At 40.9% G+C, this 24788-nt stretch overlaps 1 protein-coding gene across 3 annotated transcripts in view; it reads right to left on the bottom strand.

The window, feature by feature from the left end:
• Window positions 1-6287: 6287 nt before the first annotated feature.
• ASXL3 (ASXL transcriptional regulator 3) overlaps window positions 6288-24788 on the bottom strand; it is a 136205-nt gene continuing 117704 nt past the window's right edge. For all 3 annotated transcript variants that reach the window (XM_027452167.3, XM_072034642.1, XM_038174564.2), the window contains 2 exons: window positions 21185-23138; window positions 6288-15284 (listed from right to left, as the gene is read on the bottom strand). In XM_027452167.3, coding sequence (XP_027307968.3) covers window positions 11592-15284; window positions 21185-23138 — 5647 coding nt within the window. In that variant the 3' untranslated portion in view covers window positions 6288-11591. The remainder of the gene's footprint in view (window positions 15285-21184; window positions 23139-24788) is intronic.

Here is a 24788-nt window from a genome sequence, read left to right as displayed (position 1 = left end):
GTTTGGATGTTCAAATGTGGGGTCCTTCTATATATGCATTCCAGTTCCAAATAAATCCCAATAAGCAAAAAATCAAAACATAACAATAATCACCACTGGATTTCCTCTTCTTTTCTTTTTTCTTTTTTCTTTTTTTCTTATTTTTTTCCCCTGTATATATGCTTTGAATATGAATATGTTACAGACAACAGTTTTTAGTTTGTACACTTGTTCTGCTTTGGAGGTGGCCCCAAACCACGTATTAATATTGGTTAAAAAGTTGTGTTTTTTGCAGTGGAAAATTCCACTAAACTTGCATGTTCAAAAGTGGTTGTACAGGCATAACGGTGGCATAGCTGTGGGGAGTAAGTTAAGCAGATAAGGGGGAAGTCCCACTGTCCCAAAATAAGGAGGATAGTTAAGAAAATCAAGACGAGCAGTGTGGAATCTATAAAAACAAAAATCACAGGCCCTCTAGTCACAAGAGAAAAAGGAAAAAGGAAAAAAAAAAAAAAAAAAAAAAGGAGGAATTAACAGTTGGTCAAATAAAATTGTACATATGGTGTGGATATATATATATTCATATATCTCCTGAAAAGATAGTGTACAGTAAGTAGAAACCTGTAGTACAAGCATGTAAGGATGAAATCAAAAAGGCCTAGCACAAAATTAGATTCAAGCATCAAAGGACATTAAAAATACCAAATAAGTCACTTTTGAAATACATCAGCAGCAAGAGGAACACCAAGGTGGCAGTTGGTCAGCTACTTAATGGAGAGGGAAAGCCATCTCTAAAGAGGTCGATTATAATCAGATAATTAATGCAATTGGTACTGGAGACAAAAAGGTACTATCTCAGCCTTGAGTAGTTTAGAAAATACTTGTATGAGTTAAATGTTTTAAAAATATATGGGCATAATGGATTTCACTGTCTGGCACTTGAAGGGGTGGCTGGTTCAGCCATAGGGACACACAAAGTTGTCAGTCCTGAACTCACAAAAATGCAAGGAAGACTGGAAAAGGAAAACACAATTGACTAGCTTTCAAAAGAAATAAATGGAGGAGTGGAAGGAAATAGTGTCATCAGTTTTACTTCATTATCTGGAAAAATGCTAGCACAAATAAGTATTTATTAATTAATAAATAGAATATAGAATAAAACAGCAGCAGTCAACATGAATTTGTCAAGAAGCTGTGTCAAACCAGTCTAGCTTCCTTCCATAACAGGGCTGTGGACTGAGAAACAGTAGATGTCACACCTTGGTTTTGGTACAGCTTTTAGCACTACTTCCATAACATTTTCATAAGTAAACTGGAAAAATATGGTCTAGATGAAACTGTTAGTCGGTTAATGTGAAGTGGGTGAAAAACCATACAACCATACACATAATGGCAACCACACCAGAGTCAGTTCTGGCGTGGCTCCAGTTCCTGCCAGCATTTTAGTTGATGAATTGGATGATAGGGCAGTGAGTTCTGAGCAGGAGGCTGGGCTTCATGGCCCCCTGAGGTCCCTTCCAACATGAAGCATCCTCTGATACAATGGTCCTATTTTTCTGAATTTCCAGCTGATGCCTCCCTGGGATAAGGTTGGTGGATAAGATTGGAATGTGAGATGATCTTGACAAGTTCAAACTATTATTTAAAACCTTAGAACAGTATTGAGCGGTGATAAACAGAATGTTCTACACAGAAATAATTAGTTTTCAAATGCAGGATGGGGAAGAAGTAGCTAGAAGCAACTTTACTAGGAAGGATGCAGAGGTTACCAGGGCCAACCTGAACCTGAGTCAAACAGGCACGGACAATGAAACACACTGTTCTGGGACACAAAGCACAATTTTAGCCTATAAAGCATACAAAACACCCCTGCTACTCTGCTCAGCCTCAGCTGCGATAAGGTATTCACTCCTGGGAACTGAATGGCAAAGAGGATTTGAACTAACTGGAGAGACTCTGGAGAAGATCAATGAGAACGATAAGAAGTTGGAAAACATGACCTGTAAAGAAAGGCTTGAATATTCGGCTTGTTTAGCTTAAACAATGGAAAACCAAGAGAGACAAATTAACAGCCTAACTATCTAACAGGCAGCTGGAAAGAGGAAAAGAAAAAGTTATTTTCAATGTCTGTGAAGCATAGATAAGACTGAATGGGCTTAAACTGCAGCAAGGAAGATTTGGGTTAAATATTAGGATAAGCTTTCTAATTGTAAAAAAGTGAAGAGCTAAAACAAATTGTCTCAGTGACTTGAGGCCCTTAAGAGTGAATTGAGGACGCCACTGTCAGCAACCATTTCAGCTTACTGTAGGACAGAAGGGCATGCTGGCCTACAGATTTCTGGCAATATTATTTTTGTGGTTCCGTAATACATGAATAAAATCAGCCTTCTTTTTTAGCACCAGAAATACCCTAATATTTGATCTTGATTTAAACATTTTTACGGCCTCCTTTGGTAGTTTTTAAATGTGATTAGTTTTTTCATCATGTCACTTCAGCAACAATCATCAGATGCCAGAGAGAACAACCCCTTGTGACTGACACCTCACATATCTCTCTATTCCTCCAACAGGTTATTTCATTTTCTTCCTAAGTCTCTATAAATCCTTTTTTATTAAATATTCAAGTACCATTGGCATCAGTGTACATATCATTCTTCTTTACTGTCACATTCATGCTTCGTAAAGATATTTATATTTCTCTGAAAATGTAGAAGATGCAAAATGGAGAAGGTTGGTATCTCAAGCTCAGTAGTACTTGATAAAGTCCCTTGAATCCCATGGCTATTTTCACATCCCTTTCATTTAATTTTAAAGGAACATAAAAGACAATTATATATTTTCCCCACCCAGTTTAATTGTTCTAGGTAACAGGACATACTTAACAGGAATATGTGACAGTGAATGCATTTCTAGATTACTTTTTAAACTGTCTAACAAAGGGTAGAACAAAAGTCAGGCTTGTCTGGCAATGCAAGCAAAGATCTTTGGAAACAGGAAACTAAAGCAAGGCTCTGAAATTCCTAGTTTAGGAAACCAAAACAAAGATTCTTACTTTGAAAAATACTGAGCATACAGTAACGTTTAAATTTTCTAACCAAAAGTACTGTAAAATACCATCAAACAGATGTTTTTAAGAACTCAGACATCAAGTTTTATAATGTTATGCTATCAGCTAGATGTGGGTCTGTTTTTCCTTAAATATTTAAATTTCTCTCTCAACTTAGAGCTACAAAAGGTGGTATTAATATTCACAATCCTGCACAGATGTTGAAATTTTAAAATGACTGGAAGGATCCCTTGTTCCAAAAACATAACTAAAGTTCTTTTTTCAATAGTCATATTGACTGCCTCCTTATCCATGCTTATTCTCAGTGACAGACTATCTTGGTTGGCTGTGTTTTCCTGGTACCCTGAGGACATTTATTTGGACTTCCTGAACTGTAAATACTCACTTCTGGATGAAACCCAGGACAAATGGTCTATTCTAGTTGCTATGGACCAGCTGCTGCTCACAATCATTACAAAATCTGAGGCTTGGACTTTTCCTGTCAATAACCTAAAGGAAAGCAAGGAGCATATCTTAGGATTATTACATCTTCACAGCTAATTTTACCTTTATTCTTTTCCCCAAGGGCTCCATAGCATGCTGCACAATTCATAAGCAAACAAGTGGAGGGTGAGGTGCTGTATACAAATCTCTCCACCATGCTCTTTGAAAAGGCAGAAATGTACCCATTAGTTGCAAAGATTCTGCACCATGGATGGTGGGCTCAGCTCACAATGAAGGGTCATGAAAAGTGATTTGCAGGGTGAATCTGAACAGTTGGGAAAGAATAAGAAGCAAATAACTGTTTACAGCAAGACCCAATATTTGCTACATAAAATACGTCTATATTAATATAAATGGGCATTTATTTACTCAACATAGCAAGATTTCCTATTAATTGAAGTCAATTATCCAATATATTCAGCTTATTTTTGGACGTGTTTTTTCTATGTGGGATCCTAAGCTGTCCTCTACCCCAAAGGATGCAGGAGGATGTTCAGAGATATTGGAAGAAAACAGCTTTTTGTTGGAGAGACACCGTGATAAAGACTATGAAGGCTGACCTAAGCTCTAAGAAGAGACCAGGACTAAGGACACAAAACAGAAGGGCTTTAAAAAGGTGACCTGTACACAAAAAAAATAACATTTATCCAAGGTGTCATTAGCTTCTAAAAAAATCCATTGAGGCATTTCTCCCCCCATGGACATACGAATCAACTCCAGAAATCATCAGTGCTGGTGAATCAAGAGACACCTCCCAGCCTGGGCACACGAACTTTCAATATTTAAAACTAAATGGCTGTCTTTTAACTGAGATATAAGAAACTTCTCTCATCAGTGCCCGCTATATATTTGGAGAGTACCAGGTGTCTGAAATATTTCAACAAACATTGCTTTATTTCTATATCTGGCTCAGTTTCCTTAAAAAACAGATATCCTGATAACATACTCTGACTCCACAAGCAGGTACCAGTGGTTACCAATGCCCATGACTCCATCTACCACCTTCATTGTGTAAAGCAGTCTCCATGGTGGTGGTGCACAAAGGCATTGGTATTTGTTGGTCTGCCAGCTGCAAGCTGTGCGATCTGACAAGGGCCAGGTCTGATCACCACACACCCTCTGTACACCCAGCAGCGATAATACCTTCCTGTTTATTTGTGAAGTGCTGCAAATACACAGAGCTGCATTGCTGTCTCTCTTCATCCATGGGTGGCAAAGCAAAGAGCAGAAATAAAAGTCCCGGCTCTGGCCCCAGGAAGAATTATTTACAGCTTACCAATACTTCACTTCCATAGACTGCAGGACTTAGACAGAGCTTGCAAAGGTAGGTGCCAAACTTGCCAAGTGCAGGAAAAGCTGATGCGAGCTTCAGGGCATCGCTCCTATTGAGAGCCAGGTTCCAGCACCAGGGAGGGACTGGGAAAGAGGATTTGTTTTCACTGCGACTACAGCTCCACATGCAGGAAAGAAAAACCCAGAAAATCTGTGTATTCATGGCTAATTTCCTACATGCTATATGCTTTTCCTGAAGAAAATTGGAGAATTAGACATTTTTATTTATTTTTTTTTTCTTACATTTTTTTTCCTTTTTTTTTTTTTTTTTTTTTTCTTTTTTCTTTTTCCCTCTAAGACCATATCAGGGAGCTTTCTCCTGATGCCATCTGCTGGTTGAACTGATATGGTCTCTCTGGGCTGACCTAAGGAGAGCACACACCACACACACAGGAAAGAAATCACATGGCTTAATTTGCTATTACTTATAAGGTCCTTAGGAAACAGCACAGAAAAGACAAATACATGTGTTTTAGTATGAAATAAAATGTGCAGAAACATTTTACAGATTTAAAAAAGTAAACAGAAGAAACATAAACAAAACGTAAATATTTAGCTGTAGCAGATCTAAGAAATTGATTTGAATTCAGTTTGCTAAAATGAAAAATTATAAAAAAAAATAGATTGAAAAGCTACTACTGTCAGAAGCAGACTGGTCCCTGATTTTGCACAGCTCCATGCAAATATCTAAGCAGAATTAAATAAGTTAAATAACAGGCATGACAGTACTAGGTGAAGAGTGTGCTGCATGGGCATCAGATATGAAAAAAAAAGAAAAAAAAGGGGGGGGTGTCACCAGATTCTGAACTACAGACGGTGGTACTGTCTTCTTTCTGGATTATACAAATTTTGGCTGCTAATCCCCATGAACAAGACTATAATTTGCTACCACAGTTCAAATATTGATAAGAGGCTGGGTAAAAGATGATGTTTAAGAGGCACCGTCGTGAGCATTTCTATGCAGGCCTATGAAAAAAAGCTATTTGTTGCCACAATCTACCATTTTCACCCTAAAGCCACTACTACTCAAAGCTGTCTTTGCAGAGTAAAATGTTGAAAACTCTTTTTAAAAAACAAAACAAAACAAAACAAAACAAAACAAACAAAAAAAAGAAACACAAAAAATAACACACCATAACAGGTACTCAATTCCACTTCATTCAGGCAGGCCTTCCAGACTTCAAGGATAAATTACTTGAGATATACAATTTGTCCGGGTCACCCTGCATGCATAACTGCACTGTGGGCATTTAATTTGTTCTGTCACGGGGATGAGAGATGCCAGAGGTGCACACCTGGATGCAGACTTGTTACATGCATTCTGGACAGGGTTGAAGATGGAGGCAAAACACTAAGGTACACCAGACATTAACCATCCGAGGCAATATAATTGTTTTCATCCACAAACTATTCTACTTACAACAACTTAATACACAACACCTAGTTTATTTTACTAGTATAAGACGATAATACTTCAGTTACATCAGACGTCATTCAGACTATGTCGTACATCATTGTCATTTAAAAATCCTTTACAAAGGACTGCTTTTTCTCTCACATTTCTGTTTCACCAACCTGTACATACAATGGATGTGCACAAGCAGGATCTCCTGCCTAAGGCACTGAACTCAAAATAAATAAACAAATGGCAAATATTATTTTATCTCTTTATTTTTTTTCCAGAATATTTTAATATTGAAGCCCAAGTTTTCAAGGGACAGAAAAAGGGGAAAAGGAAAGGGAGAAGAGAGAAGTTATGAAGACAAATTATTTTATTTAATTTATGGTTTTGTGAATGGTCACTTCTGTAGGCAACAAAATGTTTTCTTAAAAAACAAAACAAAAGAAAAACAAAAAACCAGCACCATTAAAGAAAGCATGATCCCTGAATTCTAAACGAAACACTGTCTCAAAACAAAAAAATTGCCAAAATGCTTGTTTCACCCAGTCACATCCAGTCGGGTAACAAAGCGAAGCATAACAGCATTAAACTGTAGCTATCCTGCTGAAATCAACTACACCCCCTTCGGAAGATTCAGAGAACCATTTTCTGAGCTTGTCCTGTGGGAATAATATTTTCTTTGGTAGAGGACTGAAGGAGGGTATTTACTTCACTGAATGTGGATAGAAAAAATACCTATGCACGTTAGGGATCTCCCCCAAAATTCTGTATTTCTCATGCATGTTTAGTATGAGTGGATTTCACATTGCTGTTATACTGCAGGAGTAATACTGCCCTATAAAGGCATAGAATGGCTAATGTTGAACAGATGTAAACATTCAGAATACTGACAAAAAATAAAAATAAAAAAATACATACACACAAAAAACCCTGTACTGAAAATGTGAATTGTGTTAAATTTCCATAAAGCAGAAAAAATATTTTACAGCAGTACAAGAGAATTATGGCAACAAAGTAAAGCACTTTTCTTGTAACATTCATGAACAGTACAAATACAACAAAGTTATTCTACGGACTAAATTATTCTTTAACTATCAAATATAGTACAAAGCGAAATATTATGTGCTATAAAAGAAGCAGCTCCTTAAATTAGACTAAAAAAATGCTTTTGTTGTTGTTGTTGGTTTTACAGTGACAAAGCATGATGACCGAAGACAACAGGATTTCATAGATTCAGAAACATTTAGCTACACAGGTCCATGATAAAGCCACTGAATATTTTGTTGGTCTCCCCCCTCTCGGGTCCTGCAGAGCCCCAGAAGACGACCAGCTGTGCTGCTGCCAGGAGGCTGTAGAAGTCATTCAGTGTTTGGAGCAGGGCCCTTCCCGTGTATCAGCTAAAATGATCCTTTTTGGTGACATTTCTCAGCTTGTCTGGAGTGTTTATCCTGGTACTTCACCACACCTTGGAGAAACTGCTCAACCAGAGGCTACAATAACTATTCTGAAATTGTGCGTGTGTTTATAAGGGGAAGGGGGTGCAGCATAAGGTAATTTTACTTCAGAAATTGCATTATAAAGCACCATATGCACCAGCTGAAAAACTGGGCAAGGAATTGCAGGGCCCTGAAAAACCATCTGCACGTTCTGTAGCTTACCCTGACAACATGCACCACCCTCAAGAAGAAAAGTCTATAGTACAGAGAATATACCTTCTGCTTTATGGCTCAACCTTGATTTTTATCTTTTAAACATTATTTCGTGTACTAGACCTCAGCAGGTAAATAAAATGCAAACAGGGAGCATCCAGTTCACCATCTCTCTTTTTTTTTTCTTCTTCTTTTTTTTTTTTTTTTCCTTTTTTTCTTTTTTACATTATTTCAAAGGGAATTTCTGCTTGGAAAATTAGTTCAGAACAGGAACACACAAACACACACACTGCAAATGCCCTAATGTTATCTGCATATCTCACAGGTATGCAATTAAAAAAAAAAAATAAAGAGGGAGGAAAGAAAAAAAGGAGCGTTTCTCCCTCTCACCCAAAAGTGCTGTTCTAGGGGTAGGAGTGGGGGAACAATTTTGGAGGTTTAAAAAAAAAAAAAGTAATTTATACATGCTGCACATCGGGACACATATGTACGCACACATAAACACAGAGTGTTGTGTTCTTAAGCAATTCTTTCACCACTTTTCAGTGCATAAACTGTTAACACCCATTGGTGCAAACTGCATGGTCATTAGAAAACAGAATGACATTGGGCCTGAAGCCTGGACAATTTAAAAAAAAAAAAAAAAAAAAAAAAAAAGGAGTCATTCAAAATTTACTTTGAAAGGTGACTGTGTTCTTCTTCAAGACCATGGGTCACTTTTCCCCAAGCATTTGTGTGACCTAAGAATCCAGGTAAGATTTTCAGTCCTACTAGGATTTAGTCAGGCTCCTATATCACCGCAGTTGCTTTTACATATTTCAATAACCTAAAACTATTATCTGTAACAATACTTCATGACTGTAGCTAACTAATTGGTCAAATTTATTCCTGGTGCAACTCCAGTGACTCACGAATGAAATGAGTGGTGTAATATAACATAGCACCATTCAGTCTAATGCCACTTTAAATAACATTTTATCATGACCTCACACATGCAAGTTGCAATCCTGATACAAAAATGACGGTATGACATGAATGAATTACCTATCACATTAGTCACACTCTTATCGTTTGAACAAAGTAATTTTTTTTTTCCTGTGGCCAGAATTTATTTCTGTATTATGTCAGTCAATACAAGAAATAGTATGAGATGCAAGTACAAAAAAATACTGACTTATGTGCTGTGGACATGAAAACCTGAGCTAGAAATAAGGATTCCCAGCAGGCTTATATAAACACAGGTTATTAGAAGTCTAAGACTGGTTGCTCTCTTCATTTTAAATAGAAGTATTCTACCTATATCAAGTATAAATACAATGCAATACAATTCCGATACAAAGGCTCCTCAAATACGAATTTGATATGCATTAACTGGTTATACTCATGCTTATTCATGAGTATTTTCCAGTCACTTTTTTTTTCCTTTTTTTTTTCTTTTTTCTTTTTTTTCACAGGAGCTGGCATAGCAGTGAATGTTAATTTTCATATGGTTGCTTTTGGGCTTTTGCTTGGCTGGCATATCTTCCTACCAGAAGACCTGAAAGTGCTGAGAAGCCATTTTTTAAAATCACATTTCATATTAAGGAGCACTTTTGTATAGAAAAAATATATTATTGTATCAGCAACAAATTTGTTAGTGTAATTATAAATGGCCTTTGTATCACACAGTGTCAAAAATAATATTGATATGTTGCTAATTACAATAAAAGAGAACATCAAGGTGCACCATAGAGCTTCCTATGACAGGAATGTATGTTGTAGATATTCCAGCTCACTTTTAAGACAATAAATGGCATTTATCATTTTTGTGAAAATGGTCACACAAGAAAATAAATGTGGTTCCTCTATTCAGTAGAACCTCACTAATACCAGTGTCAGGGAGACCAGTTACAGCTGTTAAGTAGAGACCAGTAAGTACGCAAACCAAGATAACGTAAAAAAAAAAAAAAAAACGTATGGTGTAAAATGTGGTATACTGGTTTCCTAAACTCATTAATTTTCTAAATTCATTCATGATAATATTTCGGAATGCCACAGTAAATGCAGTATTACATACTTAAAATAAAGCTGAAATCCAAACATTATTATAGCTGATACATTTGCTCTCTGAGAATAATGGAAAGAAAACCAGTTTTCTTGAGCAGACTGAAAGATGTTTAGGTTAGTGAGGTTCTACTGTAATGGTAAAAATAACATTTCTCTCTGATGCTCACATTTGGGCAGACCCAACCACATATTGGTAGATGGACAACTTGCACTCCACATTTTGTTTTCCTGAAGTGGGAATAAAAAAAAAACAACAAGGTATTTTCATCTCCCCAGCAACTGCATGTGCTTTATCCCTTTAAATATTTTCCTTATAGGTGAATAGGGCCCCATTTTTATTTTTATTTTTCTCTGCTGTTACGGTGGCTAACACATCTGGAATGCAGCTATAGTCCTAAATGTAAATACAGTACTGGATAAATATTGAAAATCACTTTAAAGATGCAGTATCCCTTAAAAAAAAAAAAGCCTTTTTGCTTCAAATTTCTAAAAGGTAGAGTAAGGGGTCTGAATTCCTTTCAGGAAAAAATAAAATAAAATAATAGTGCTGTAAGTAATTTTAAGAATGACTTTAAATGACAAAACTCTGAGAGATGTTATTTCAACTAACTCATATAACAGGAAAAATGACTGGTAATCTAGTATTCAATCAGTACACGACTAGAATCTTTCCTTATTCATTCATCATAAGAACGCACCAATTTTAGGCCACAGAGAGGCTAAAACATCCAGAATCTATTACGTATGTCTGACCCTATATATATATTTGGGACTGACAAACCAAGTGGACAGATTAGCGAGACAACTATAATTAAAGAATATTTGAGTAGGAAACAGGAAAGAGGTTTCTAAGCCCCAGCAGAGGTTACTTTTTCCAGACTCTACTGAAGGCAATGTGATTCCAGTGCTGGTCCCACTAACCCATCACAGATACAAATCTTTCTCAAGGAATCAATGAGAAGAGATAATAAGCAAGATTTCAGTTCCATAATCCCTGGCAAGACAAGTGAGGAAACTCCTCTAATGATCCAAATTCCTCCTTTATCGCTATGTGAAGGGACTGTATTTTAGCCCTAATAGTGGAAGTCTGTTGAAGAAAATAATTGTATCAGCATAAAAACTGCAAAGCAACTGGGAAGCTACCATGGCTGATGGCCCACACCTTTCCACCTCGCTGCTCAAGACAGGCGGTCGGTGTTCGGCATGCTATTCATTCTGCATAGCTACTCCACTGCCTGTAGAGTTATTCTTCCACTGATCTTTAACCAGCAGGTACTATCAACCATCGAAGAGTGGGGAAAAATGTGCTGCACTTTGTGCAAATAAATACAAGCTAGGGATGACATGCATTAATGCCTTTTTGTCTCTTTTTCTTTCTCACAACATGAGAACTCACAGAAGCTTCAGTGACAACGCTGTCAGTTTTTTTAAACTAATCCTAGAGGTTTCCTCTTCTTTCCTGGGAATGGCACTCATGCCGCAATAGCTAAATTCTGAAAGCACCATGAGGGGAAAAACAAAATAAAAATAAAAACCCAATCGACTAATTGCAAACCGTCATTGGCCTACACCGTTCCAATCCCTCCATCCTGCTCTCCCAGGCTGACAAGGGATACTGCATCTTTGACAGTCTCTACCGTACAACCAAGCAAGCTACACACAGTTTGGAAGGCCCTATGCAGTCATCATGACAGAAGGCTCCGCAGCCTTTGCACACGATCATGGCTTTCAGCCTGCAGGAGCATTTCAGTTCCAGTTCATCGGCATTGCTACTGTCAGCAAATTTCTGAACCGGCATCTGCGCGCTCTGGTTAGACAGGCCCGCGGCAGCGTTCGAGCCACTTCCTAAAATCCCAATCGATTTCTCAATTGCAGATGCTGCCCTTTTGAAGCTTGTGCTACCGAAGTGTATTGTTGGGTAACTTCCACAGAGCTGCTGCTGCTGCGGCTGCTGCGGCTGCTGCGGCTGCTGCTGTGGGTGCTGCGTCTGTATTTTCTGAGCAGCAAGTTGGGTAAAAGGCTTCTGTGGCTCAGAGAGTAAATAGGAAGAGAAATCTGCATTTTTCAATGCAAATGCTTTTAACTGTTCTTTCACTTCATTCTGATCATAGGAAGCTTGCTTCATGCCCAGTTCGCAGCTGCTGCTTAAACCTTCCTCAAAAGAAATGGGTTCGGATTTTATATTGCTACAGATGCTTGCTGGCTGAGGCCAACTAAGTCTTTTAGTGGTTTCCATAGTAACTGTCGGTTGTTTTTGATCAGAGGGGACGTCTGCATTTGGGTGAGGAGGAGGAGGAGGGGGCAGGGGTGGGGGCGGAGGGGGGGGGTGCACTAACGTTTTACTCTGGAGAGTCTGAGAGGCACTGGCAATGTCATCACCTTCCTTAATTTGAATACTGGGGGAAAACACACTTCCTAGCCTCAGCTGGTGAGCCGCTGTAGAAATATTCACGTCTCCCAAGCCCTTCTGTTCCAGGTGTCTGCTAAAAGCAAACGCATTGCAGCCAGGTGGGCCTTTTGAAGTAGTTTGCAACAAAGCTGCCGTAGGAATCGGGCCTCTTGCAGCCATGGACATTTGGTAAAAATGCTGTCTGTGTGAGGTACTAGCTTCTGCGTGAAAGCTGCCGTTTTTATCAATGTGAAACAAGCTCTGTTGGAAACTGCACGAAGGCAACGGCCTCTTCTGCTGCTTGATCTCCGGGCTGTGAGCGATGCGGCTCTGAATGGCGTGTTTGTTCAGCCACTCTTGTTTAAATGGCTGACCATGCCCTAGCTGGTTCATGCTGGAACTAATCACACAAGGAGCCACTTTAACATCTGTGTCCATTGACACCTTCCCAGGCTCACATTTAATTTGAGCGTGTTCCCCTACAGTCCTGGCCATCCTCTTTTTCGGATGGTTTTCACGCTTTCTGATTTGTAGCGGGGCTATGCTGCCTGCTGTAAATCCTTTACCATCTGGGTTAGGAGAGTTGGAAGGATGCTCACCAATATTTCTCTCGGACACTGCTGTTTTACATACTGAGGTAGTTTGCAAAGGCAAGGGAAGCCTGTTAATTTCTAGTTTGGCTCCTGATCTGGGCTGCGGCAGCACTTTCTCTAAAGGCAGATTGCCTTGCAGTAACTGTGTCACTAAAGGATTGTTGGCCTCCACCGATGAGAGGCGACAGCTTGAGCCCCCAGCACTCGTGACTCTTTTTAGGGTCTCTGTGGTCAGAGACAGGGAGTCGTCCATGGAATCTGCCATGGGGGCCTTGGCGGTCTGCGTCGGCTGTGCGCTCGGGGCGATTTCTGCAGGCTGGGCTGCCATTTCAGGGCTTGTGAAGTCCTCCGTGTCCATCCTGAAGCACTTGTCAGACTCGGTGGTTTCTGATTTAACAGGAACAGCTAGGCTCGTCAAAAGACTCCTGGATTGCAGTTCTGACATCTGCGTGTAACTGGAAGGTTCGGTTTTGACACTTTTTAAGCAGTTTTGCTCTGCGTATTCCTTATGCTTACTGGTGTTAAGATGGCTGACCACGGGCTGGTCTGTGCTCATTGCCTCTTCATCATGCCAACAAATTCTATTGTTAGTGTTATACTGACTGGCACAGGCAGCATCTGCTTCATTTTTAAATGCCGAAGGACCTCTTAACTGCTCAGCAAAACCTTGGCTGGGAGTAACCACCTCAATTAATTTATCCTGGGGAGCAAGAGGCACTTCTCGAAGACTTGAACAACCTGCCTGCAAGTTCTTGCTGTCTTGCTTTGTAATGGTGATAAAGCTGGAACTGTGCTCAAGGCTTTCATTAGAAACTACTTCGGGCCTGCTTATTACAGACACCTGAGGACAGGTTATACTTTGTAAGGCAGCTTCTGTCCGTACAGGTCTGCTCTGCAGGTCAGTGCTGTTGTCTGCATTTTCAATAGAAGAAGAAAGTGACAGACTGGAATTCAGATTTGTAGTGTGGTCAACAATGACTTTGCAAGGTATAGACCTATTCATGGCAGTTTGCGTATAGCTCACCGGCTGAGATTTACCCGAGAGATCCACGCGGCTTCGTGCTCCAGAGCTTTTGTCTAAGAGATCAGCGTTTAATTTAGTAGCATTATCATAGGAGCTTATTGTCACCATGTTACCAGTAAACATTGAAATGGGTGGCCTTGCAACAGAATCTGCTACTGCAACAGCCTCACTGCAACTTAAAGCTGACCTAGCAGTAGTGTGGATGGAGACAGTGCTTTGCTCGTTACACCCAGTTATGGCTATCTTATCAGAAGAAAATCTGTTGGTAGTCCCCACTGGTGGAATCAGTACAGAACTACCAGGGAGATGATTTGGCAAGTTATTTGCAATAGATGAAGCTGGCACAGTGGCATAATGACTGGAGACTGCATTGTTCGCATTGCTACTTGGTATTGGCAACCTTTTGTCATCGATGGAGTTTGATAAGACCGTACTGTCTATGGAAACTGGTACGTTACTGTTATCAATACATTTTGGTCCAACGGCTATGCATGGAGTATCAGCCCCCTGGATGGATTTCAGCATATTTATATTACAAGCTGAAACTGCTGTGTTTGCACTGTCAACAGACATTAAAACAGAGGATTTATCAACAGAACTTGCAAAAGAAAGTTCTTTAATTGCTCCAGACATAGCAGTGCTGCAAACAGACACAGAGACTGAATTTTTATTATAAAGCACTGGCACACTGTTACTTTCAGTAGAGGTAGATGAAATAATTTTCTCACACAACTGTGGCATAGGTATATTCTCATCAGAACTGTGAACGGGTATCTCAGTAGCAGTTTCTGGTAATGTAGCTGTGTTAAGCGACTGCTGCAATAAAGCGGTAGTCTCACGGTGATGAGCAGACTTGTTGCTAGGGGACCTGCAGTTAGGATTAACTATAATGACACCGGTAGAACCTTCAATCTTTGTATCAGTAGAAGCTGGTATCTCTAGAGATGAGGTACTTTCCTTTGAGTTGAACTGCGACTTTGATTCTTTATTAGTCTGGAGTAAATGAGCTCTGGCTTGATGCTTTGCAAATAGCTTGGCCTTTGTTTGCTCCTTGATGTGTGCCAGTGTTCTTGTCTTCCCACCTTCGCATGGGGTCCCCATTGCTCCAGAGACTATGCTTGCAGCTGCTGCCACGGCTGCTGCAGCTGCAGCTTCTCTTTGGGCTCTTGCTTGCTGAGCTCTTGCTTTGATATCCGCAAGAGTTCTAGCCCCAGTGTTTCTTCCACTGCTGACTGATGTACTTGGGGAAACTCGAGGTTCTGGTTTCGAAACAGGTTGGCTCTTGATAATAAAAGGCGGTCCAATTTTTGAAAGCTGAATCTAAAGGAAGAAAGAAAACAATAATTCGAATGAGATCATCAACTCACTACAGTCACCATCTGTCTCTTAAAAGGGTCAGAGCAATGTAATGAAGGAAATTACCACTCAGTGCAGCTGGACAGAAAAATGCTAAAAAGTAATGATATTTACACTGCAGTATTTTGTCATCTTCCAGCATGAATATCTGACACCTGTATTGGCCTACTCACACTGATCCTTTTGACAGGAAGAAAAATTGAACTGGATGACAACATGATGCTTATCTGACACAATTTGTCAGACCTGTTTTATCTGCAGTGTATCTAACTGAGAAGATCAACAAGCCTGATGCACCGATACTGGGGAAAATGCCCACTACTGAGCATTTGCAGAAAATGTGTGAAAAAGTAATAGTCATGTAGTGCTTTTGCTCCTTGGTCTCCAATGACTAAGCTGTTAGGAACTGCCAGTCTTTCCTTATATATCAGGTGACAAATCTTGCCTTTGGATAGGATGTAGCCATATCGCCAATGAGCCTGTTTTTCATGTTACACCACAGAGCAGTTTAAAGTAGCGGTATAAAACAAGTGAATCGTCAAGGATACACCGTTCCCTTCCTCACTCCCAGTTTCAAGAGACCTGCTTTAGTATATCCCTGAGATACCTCTTACAATAAGTGTAGGACTTAGTGGTTAGTGCTATCACTTCTCTTCTGAAAAGATCTGAGAAGAAAGGTAGGTAGTTTTTGTAGCTACAGTAGTCATAAGGTATGACAGGAAGTGAGAGCCTTACAGCACAATGATTAGGGGGAACTGGGGTTCTTTTTTTTGCTTTTAATAACAAAGCATTGGGGGTTATTGGAGAGACAACCCAAAAGCTAAATATTTGTTACATTAAAAAAATAATCATAGAAATGATTGTCCAAAATTATTTTTGGAAATGCCTGACATGTTTCAGTATCCTCATTCACTGGCTGGAGGCTTAAGGGAGATTTGTTTGATATGACTGTGCAAGACTGACAGTATCTGATTTTCCTTAAAAGACCAGTGAAAATTGATATAAAGATGGTATTGTAACATATAGCCATTTTTATGGCACAGACCAGGGCAGTGTCTCTTCACACGGCCCAACTGGTGGGCTCATGTGGAGGGCTGGAATACTTCACTCTTCCTAGCGGTTAAATTTCTGGCTAATGAATAAACACTAATGCCTAACACTGTGAGGCTTTGTAAAAGCCTCTTCCAAGGAAACTGGAATGAGATTCACTTCATTTGATTCATGCCACTAAGCACCCATCAGAAGGCCAATTCTGAATTTGGTTATCACTTTTTTTTCAGATGTCACATTACATAAGTCATTATTTTTAACTAATGTCTTGCATCATCATATTTCCTCTTCTGCTGTTTAGCAGTTCAATTAAAAATTATCACAGAATCACAGAATCACAGAATTTCTAGGTTGGAAGAGACCTCAAGATCATCGAGTCCAACCTCTAACCTAACACTAACAGTCCCCACTAAACCATATCCCTAAGCTCTACATCTAAACGTCTTTTGAAGACTTCCAGGGATGGTGACTCCACCACCTCCCTGGGCAGCCCGTTCCAGTGCCTCACAACCCTTTCAGTAAAGAAATTCTTTCTAACATCTAACCTAAAACTCCCCTGGCGTAACTTTAGCCCATTCCCCCTCGTCCTGTCACCAGGCACATGGGAGAACAGGCCAACCCCCACCTCTCTACAGCCTCCTTTAATGTACTTATACAGAGCAATAAGGTCACCCCTGAGCCTCCTCTTCTCTAGGCTGAACAAGCCCAGCTCCTTCAGCCGCTCCTCATAGGACTTGCTCTCCAGGCCCCTCACCAGCTTCGTCGCCCTTCTTTGGACCCGCTCAAGCACCTCGATGTCCTTCTTGTAGCGAGGGGCCCAAAACTGAACACGGTACTCGAGGTGCGGCCTCACCAGAGCCGAGTACAGGGGGACGATCACCTCCCTAGCCCTGCTGGTCACAGTGTTTCTGATACAAGCCAGGATGCCGTTGGCCTTCTTGGCCACCTGAGCACACTGCTGGCTCATATTCAGCCGACTGTCCACCATCACTCCCAGGTCCTTCTCTGCCTGGCAGCTCTCCAACCATTCCTCTCCCAGCCTGTAGTTCTGCTTGGGGTTATTGCGCCCCAGGTGCAGGACCCGGCACTTGGCCTTGTTGAACTTCATACAGTTGACCTCAGCCCATCGGTGCAGCTTATCCAGATCCTCCTGCAGAGCCTTCCTACCCTCGAGCAGATCGACACACGCACCTAGCTTGGTGTCATCTGCAAACTTACTGAGGGTGCACTCAATGCCATCATCCAGATCATTGATGAAGATGTTAAAGAGGACCGGCCCCAGCACCGAGCCCTGGGGGACGCCACTAGTGACTGGCCTCCAACTGGACTTGGCTCCATTCACCACAACTCTTTGGGCCCGGCTATCCAGCCAGTTTCTAACCCAACGAAGCGTGCGCCAGTCCAAGCCAAGAGCAGCCAGTTTCTTGAGGAGAATGCTGTGGGAGACGGTGTCAAAAGCCTTGCTGAAGTCAAGGTAGACCACATCCACAGCCTTTCCCTCATCCACCCAGCGCGTCACTTTGTCGTAGAAGGAGATCAGGTTCGTCAAGCAGGACCTGCCTTCCATAAACCCATGCTGGCTGGGCCTGATCGCCTGCTTGCCCTTCAAGTGCCGCATGATGACTCCCAAGAGGATCTGCTCCATGAGCTTTCCTGGTACTGAGGTCAAACTGACCGGCCTGTAGTTCCCCGGGTCTGCCCTCCGGCCCTTCTTGTAGATGGGCGTCACATTTGCTAGTCGCCAGTCAGCTGGGACCTCCCCCGATAGCCAGGACTGCTGATAAATGATGGATAGGGGCTTGGCCAGCTCCTCTGCCAGTTCTCTCAGTACCCTCGGGTGGATCCCATCCGGCCCCATCGATTTGTGCACATCCAAGTGCCGTAGCAGGTCACCAACCAGTTCTTCGTGGATGGTGAGGGCCACATCCTGCTCCCCGTCCCCTTCCACCAGTTCTGGGTACTGGGTATCCAGAGAGCAACCGGTTTTGCCACTAAAGACTGAGGCAAAGAAGGCATTAAGCACCTCTGCCTTTTCCTCATCTCTTGTAACTAAGTTTCCCCCCGCATCCAGTAAAGGATGGAGATTCTCCCTAGTCCTCCTTTTTGTGTTGATGTATTTATAAAAGCGTTTTTTGTTATCTTTAACAGCAGTAGCCAGATTGAGCTCCAGATGAGCTTTGGCCTTCCTAATCTTGTCCCTGCACAGCCTCGCTACATCCTTATAGTCCTCCTTAGTGGCCTGCCCACTTTTCCAAAGATTATAAACCCTCTTTTTCCTCCTAAGCTCAAGCCACAATTCTCTGTTGAGCCAGGCTGGTCTTCTTCCCCGCTGGCTCATCTTTGGGCACATGGGGACAGACCGCTCCTGTGCCATTAGGATTTGCCTCTTAAAGAGCGCCCAGCCTTCCTGGACCCCTCTGCCCTTCAGAACCGCCTCCCATGGGACTCCACCAACTAGTGTCCTGAGCAGCCCAAAGTCAGCCCTCCGAAAGTCCAATACAGTGGTTTTACTGGTTCCCTTCCTGGCCCCGCCAAGAATAGTGAACTCCACCATTTCGTGGTCACTCTGCCCAAGACAGCTCCCGACAATCACATCCTCCACCAGTCCTTCTCTGTTTGTGAAGAGAAGGTCTAGCAGGGCACCACCCCTGGTAGGTTCACTAATCAGCTGCGTCAGGAAGCTATCTTCCACTTTCTCCAGAAACCTCCTAGACTGCTTCCTCTGGGCTGTGTTGTGCTTCCAGGAAATGTCAGGGAAGTTGAAGTCCCCCACGAGTACAAGCGCCGACGAATTCGCAACTTCTGTCAGCTGCCTGTAGAACTCCTCATCCGTCTCCTCATCCTGGTTCGGCAGTCTATAGCAGACCCCGACCAGGACACTAGCCTTGTTGTCCCTGCCGATCCTAACCCAAAGGGACTCGATCTTGTCATTCCTAGCCTCGAGTTCTACAACATCGAAAGACTCTCTAATATAGAGAGCCACACCGCCACCCCTTCTGTGCTGCCTGTCCCTTCTGAAGAGCCTATAGCCAGGCATCGCAGCACTCCAGTCATGAGACTGGTCCCACCACGTTTCCGTGATGGCAACCAAGTCGTAGCCTGCCCGCTGCACGATGGCTTCCAGCTCCTCCTGTTTGTTACCCATGCTGCGTGCATTGGTGTAGATGCACTTCAGCTGGGCCTTTACCTTATCCTCCGGCCTTGCCATTGCTCCCCCTGGCACAGCCCCAACAATCCTTGCTTCAGCCCCATCCCCCTTCTTACCTAGTTTAAAGCCCTATCAATGAGCCCCGCCAGCTCCTGGCCCAGGATCCTTTTTCCCCTAAAGGATAGGGACCCGTCTACGGCCATCAGACCAGGTGCTGAGTAAACTGCCCCCTGGTCGAAAAACCCAAGATTTCTGCGTAGGCACCAGCCCCGGAGCCACGTGTTTAACAGGTGGGCTTTCCTTGTCCTCTCCGTACCCCTCCCTATCAACGTAGGGATGGACGAAAATACTACCTGCACTCCCGCTCCGTCCACTAACCGTCCCAGCCCCAAATTATGTTAACATATTTGCTCACAATTACTTCAAAGCATTCTGCTTGTTGTTTCAGTAGCATTTTTTTCATTTTCCACTTTGTATCACCAGAACTACTAAAAACTTTTAAGTGTTTGACTGTTTTTCTTATTATAGTCACAACTTTTTTCTCTTCCCTAGTGATCTACTTTCCTTTGTGTTTAGAAAATGGTTAGAATTCATTAGGTTAGATGGAGACTGTCCAAATATGAAAGAATATCACTAAGTTAGAATAGACTATCTCAATTGCATCACTGATCATAAAAATAAATTAGTTGAAATAAGCTGCTGTAGTAGTGATTAAAACAGTTAGCCTATTTGCCCTCCTGGCCACATTAACAATTTTCAGTGATTGCAGCAGTTAAAAATAAATGCAGAAAAGAACATTTCTGAATAATCAGGAACTAGTATTGCAAAGTCAGTGGCTTAAATTCAGCAAATTGGATCTAAAACTTGGCTGATGTCATCATGTAGAAAATTAAAAGGGTCAAAACACTGAGACTATATATGACTAAATCTACAGATCCCCCTGTTTTTTTTTTGTTTTTGCTTTTTTTAAAAAAAACAAACAAACAAACAAAAAAAAACTTTTCAACTGGAATATATTTTCTTACACAAAAGAATAATACATATAAACATTTGCTTAGGTGCTGTATCTCTTTTATCTTTTGCTTTGCTTTGCCATCAATAGCTATTTATACTTATATCAGATACTTGCCTCTGATGGCCAGGTCTCTGCTTCTAATTAATTCTGTAGTGAAATCTTACAATTTAGCCTATCCCAAGCCCTGGGCTTGCAAAGGGATCTCCAAGTATTCTGACTCTAGGTTCTCTGGCTGGATTAAGGTAGTTTCCCCCCCCCCTCGGCTATGGGTATAGTATGGGTATGGTAACATTTGTTATTCATGCTTGCTGAAGAAGTTATCTGTGGGAGAACAAGCAGACAATACAATTGGACAATTAGAAAGAAAGACAAGTAGTACTGTGTAAACAATGGAAGCTCTTGAATTAGATTAAGCCATAGATCTCAGAAAACTTTCCCTCACACAAAAGCTGTTTTATAGCTACGACCTTGGCTGAAAAACTACAGGTATTTACATAAGAAGTAATTTGGCACGGTAGGAATAGTAAACTAAAAGGTCACGACTAAGGCCCCTCACATCACAAAAACCCAACATGCATTTTGTCTGCATGCAGTCAGCAGGAAGGAGAAAAACGTTTAGTTTCCGAGTCAGTTGTTTTTTCATTACTTTACCTTAAGGGGTGGAACTCGGGGTTCTTCTCTGAGTGGCTGATCTTTCTCAGAAGGACTTGTTGATGAAGCATTACGATTAGGCTGATCATCATCTATTCTAGCTCTCTTCTCTTTGCAGATTCCAAAACCATGCTGTTCTGCTGTTTTCCTCTTTGGGATCTCTGGGTCTCTGCTTTCATTCCTCACTTCAGGTGATTTTGTGGGTTCTAATGACTTGGAAGAATGTGAACTCTCCAGTCGGCTTTGGCTGCTGCTTGTTAACTTGTGAGATTTACTTCTGCACACTTCAGAGAACGAAGATTTTTCTAGAGATGAGGTATATAGTTTTTCATGTGGCTTTGATGGAAGCAGCTCAATACTTTTGCCCACTGATCCTTCTGGTAAGACAGCTACCTCCGATGGCAAGAGCGTACCTTTCTTGTCACCTCGTTGCTGAATACTGTGATTTTTAATTGTGATCACCTCTGGAGAGGTGTGGTCTGGGATGGAAGCGATGTAGGATTTCTCCATTTCGGAATGTGACTTACATGGTTGATGACTGAGGTTTTTGCTTTGGGGCTCTTCCAATGCTGAAGTATCAGGCATAATTGTTAGTGGACCAACTTTCAAATTTTCAGGTGCACTCTGAAGTTGCTTTGGCTGAACAACAAAATTCTCTTCTTGAACCACCTTAGGAATGGTAGAGCTTTCTTCTTTCAAAGTGGGGATGGAGTCTTCCAATAGACTTGGTGATTTCCGTTGTTGCAAAATAAGTCTTTCGTTGGTTGGGGAATTAGAAACTGGAGATGTTTCTGATGGAAGAGGCAAACTATTTGCAACAGATGTTTCTGAAGTCAGAAGAACAGAAGATACCGAAGACGTTTCAGATGTTAAAGGTAAATCAGACATTGGAGATGTTTCTGATGTTAAAGGTAAATTTGAAGCTGGTGATGCCTCTGACGTTAAAGGTAAATTAGACATCAGAGATGCTTCCGAGGTTACAGGTGAGGTGGACATTGGAGAGATTTCTGACATTAAAGGTGTATGCAAGTTTTCATCAGTGGCCTTTTGCTGAATATCACCTTCAATGTTTTCAGTACTGGACACTTCAGATGAACAAGCTGTTTCAAGAGATGCTGGAGTACAGGGTTCCTCTGAAGTTGATTGAGTGTCTCCTCCAGGAGACGCAATACAAACACATGGTCCTTCTGGACTTCCAGAGGAAAAGGAAGTCTCAGAAATACAAGCATTCTCAGATGATTGTTCCTCGGGGTCACTTTGAAGCTCCATATCCACTGCAATGCCCCCACCAGTGAACAGGGAGCCTTCCAGAGCAGCATTTTGCATTTCTGGAGCAATTAGCTCTTTTGTAGACTCAGAATCCTTCTCTGCTGTATCACTGACAGAGTTTGTGGATGAAGCTGATCGTGCTGGTGATACACAATCCTCCAGCTGATCTATCACAACTGACATGTCCTCCTGAGGGCATTCTGACTTCAACTCCACTTTAATTTCAACATGAGATACAGTATCAGTTACATCATTCATCATGACACAAGACTCAGTGCTGTCTGCAAGCTGCACTGCCTCTGTTTCTTCATTCGTGCCAGCTGGACTTACTGACTCCTCAGAAAACTCTTGCTCTGTTTTATGGTTCTCCTCCTGGCATTCACAAATACTTGTCTCAACCTCTTCTGCAATCTCCTCCTGAATAATTGATTCTTCAGGTATCAGTATATCCTCTGAGTCTGCCATTAGATCCTTGACAGGAACCTGCTCCATATTACAAAGAGGTGGACAACACTCTTTCTCTGGCAATGGTGAAATTTTAGTGCCTTTCTGCTCATGGTCTTCAACGGTTGCTTGCTTAGAAGGACCAGGTGTGCCAGAAGATCCACACAAAGAATTGCTTTCATCTTCATCATTGTTCTGCACTGCCGTCAGCTTCATAGATTCCCCTCTTGACATTCCCAATCTAAATAGAAAGACGTAAATTAAAAAGGCTTTTTCATCACAGACATGCTAAAGGAATAAGATCACCTTTGTCATCCACATTTTCCATTTACAAAAATTGTCCAGTTTAAAATAGTGGTTTGTTTAAGTGGTGGCTGGCTGATTTATATAGTTGTATATATGGTTTTATATATTTTGGAAAACATACTACCCTACTTACTTTAACAGTGCTAAGAAACTTCAATATTTTAAATAAACAATCTATTCCTCATTATTTAACTATTCAACACTTCAATGAAGCAAAAAAGCAAGTTATACAGATTCACAGCTACTCATATTATGCTTAAATTTTGGCATTTATTTTTTAATATCAGCAATTATGATATTGCTGATATTAATATATCTGCAATGCTAACACTGCCACCATTGCAGAGTATATGGACAACTGTATCTTCTTAAGTCAGTAAAGGTTCTAAAGGAAATTCATTTTTATCATCTACATCTAGGGTCAACACAGTCAGCACTATGGCTTAAAAGCTACACTTATGTGAAAAAGCTGCATCTGAAACCAATAAAGCAGAAGAGGCATTTCAGTTTTGTAATTCAATAGTCATTTCATATTTATCATGAAAATCAAAATCACTCTGCTTCAGCCTCGTTTTACCAGTCAAGAGTTAGTTATTAAGATCTCAATTGACAGATTGTGTGTTTTCACTCCATTTGTCAGCAAACTAAATACTTCATTTAGGATAAAAACTATTTCTAAATAAACATATCTATGTATATATTAGTCATTTGGTTTCACTATAATCAAAAAGAAGTTTAACATTCTTAAGGAGATAAAAGGAGACATTCATAATCTATACATTCATTTTCAGGGATGAAATGCAAAGAAATGATTCCAATATATACCTGCCTTCTGAATACTTTCTTGCATTTGGTCCTGAAAATATTAGTTCGTATACATTGTCATTACTTCAAATAAATAAATAATAATAATAAAGCCAATGGCTGAAAAAAAAGTGGTTATTTTAAAAAACGTTTGCTGACATCCTCATTTCCCTCTTTGGACATTTCAACAGATCTTCAGCACCTTCAGTAAGATCTTCCAAGCAGACTTTGTGCCTTAGCAATTCCACGATAGTACAAAATACGAAAAAGCTTGGTTGGAGGCCTTAAAAAAAAAGTCACTGTCTTAACGATCTTCTAACCTAATCAACAGGAGTTTGATCTCTGTTCTCATTTTGATTAGAAAACAAAGTAACTGAAGAATAATATGGCAATAAGTGAGCACGAAAGATATTTAGAAATTATGGAAGCAGGATAACATGCCAATGTGCAGCCAGAGGGTTCAGAGATCACAAAGGCCTGTGTATATGAAAGTACAGAATTAATATGTAGAAAGATTAAATCTGTGATTGTGAGTTTTAAAAATAGATGCATTAGATGCGTTATTCACACTGATAGGTATAAAAAAATAAAAACATGTGCAGCCTTGAACTGGTACCCGAAAAAAGCACTCCCAGGGTAGTTATTAATATTGCCTACTGCTAGTCACTTAATATGCACAAAGTCTGCCTATGCCATCAACACGTTGAGGGAGGATCCTCCAGAGAGCAATTCAGAACAGCTCATTTGCATCCCCACCTTGAATGCATTTCTGAAGATGTGT

Source organism: Anas platyrhynchos, chromosome 2, assembly GCF_047663525.1.
Source record: "Anas platyrhynchos isolate ZD024472 breed Pekin duck chromosome 2, IASCAAS_PekinDuck_T2T, whole genome shotgun sequence".
Taxonomy (NCBI): domain Eukaryota; kingdom Metazoa; phylum Chordata; class Aves; order Anseriformes; family Anatidae; genus Anas; species Anas platyrhynchos.
This window is presented reverse-complemented; position numbering and strand designations above follow the sequence as displayed.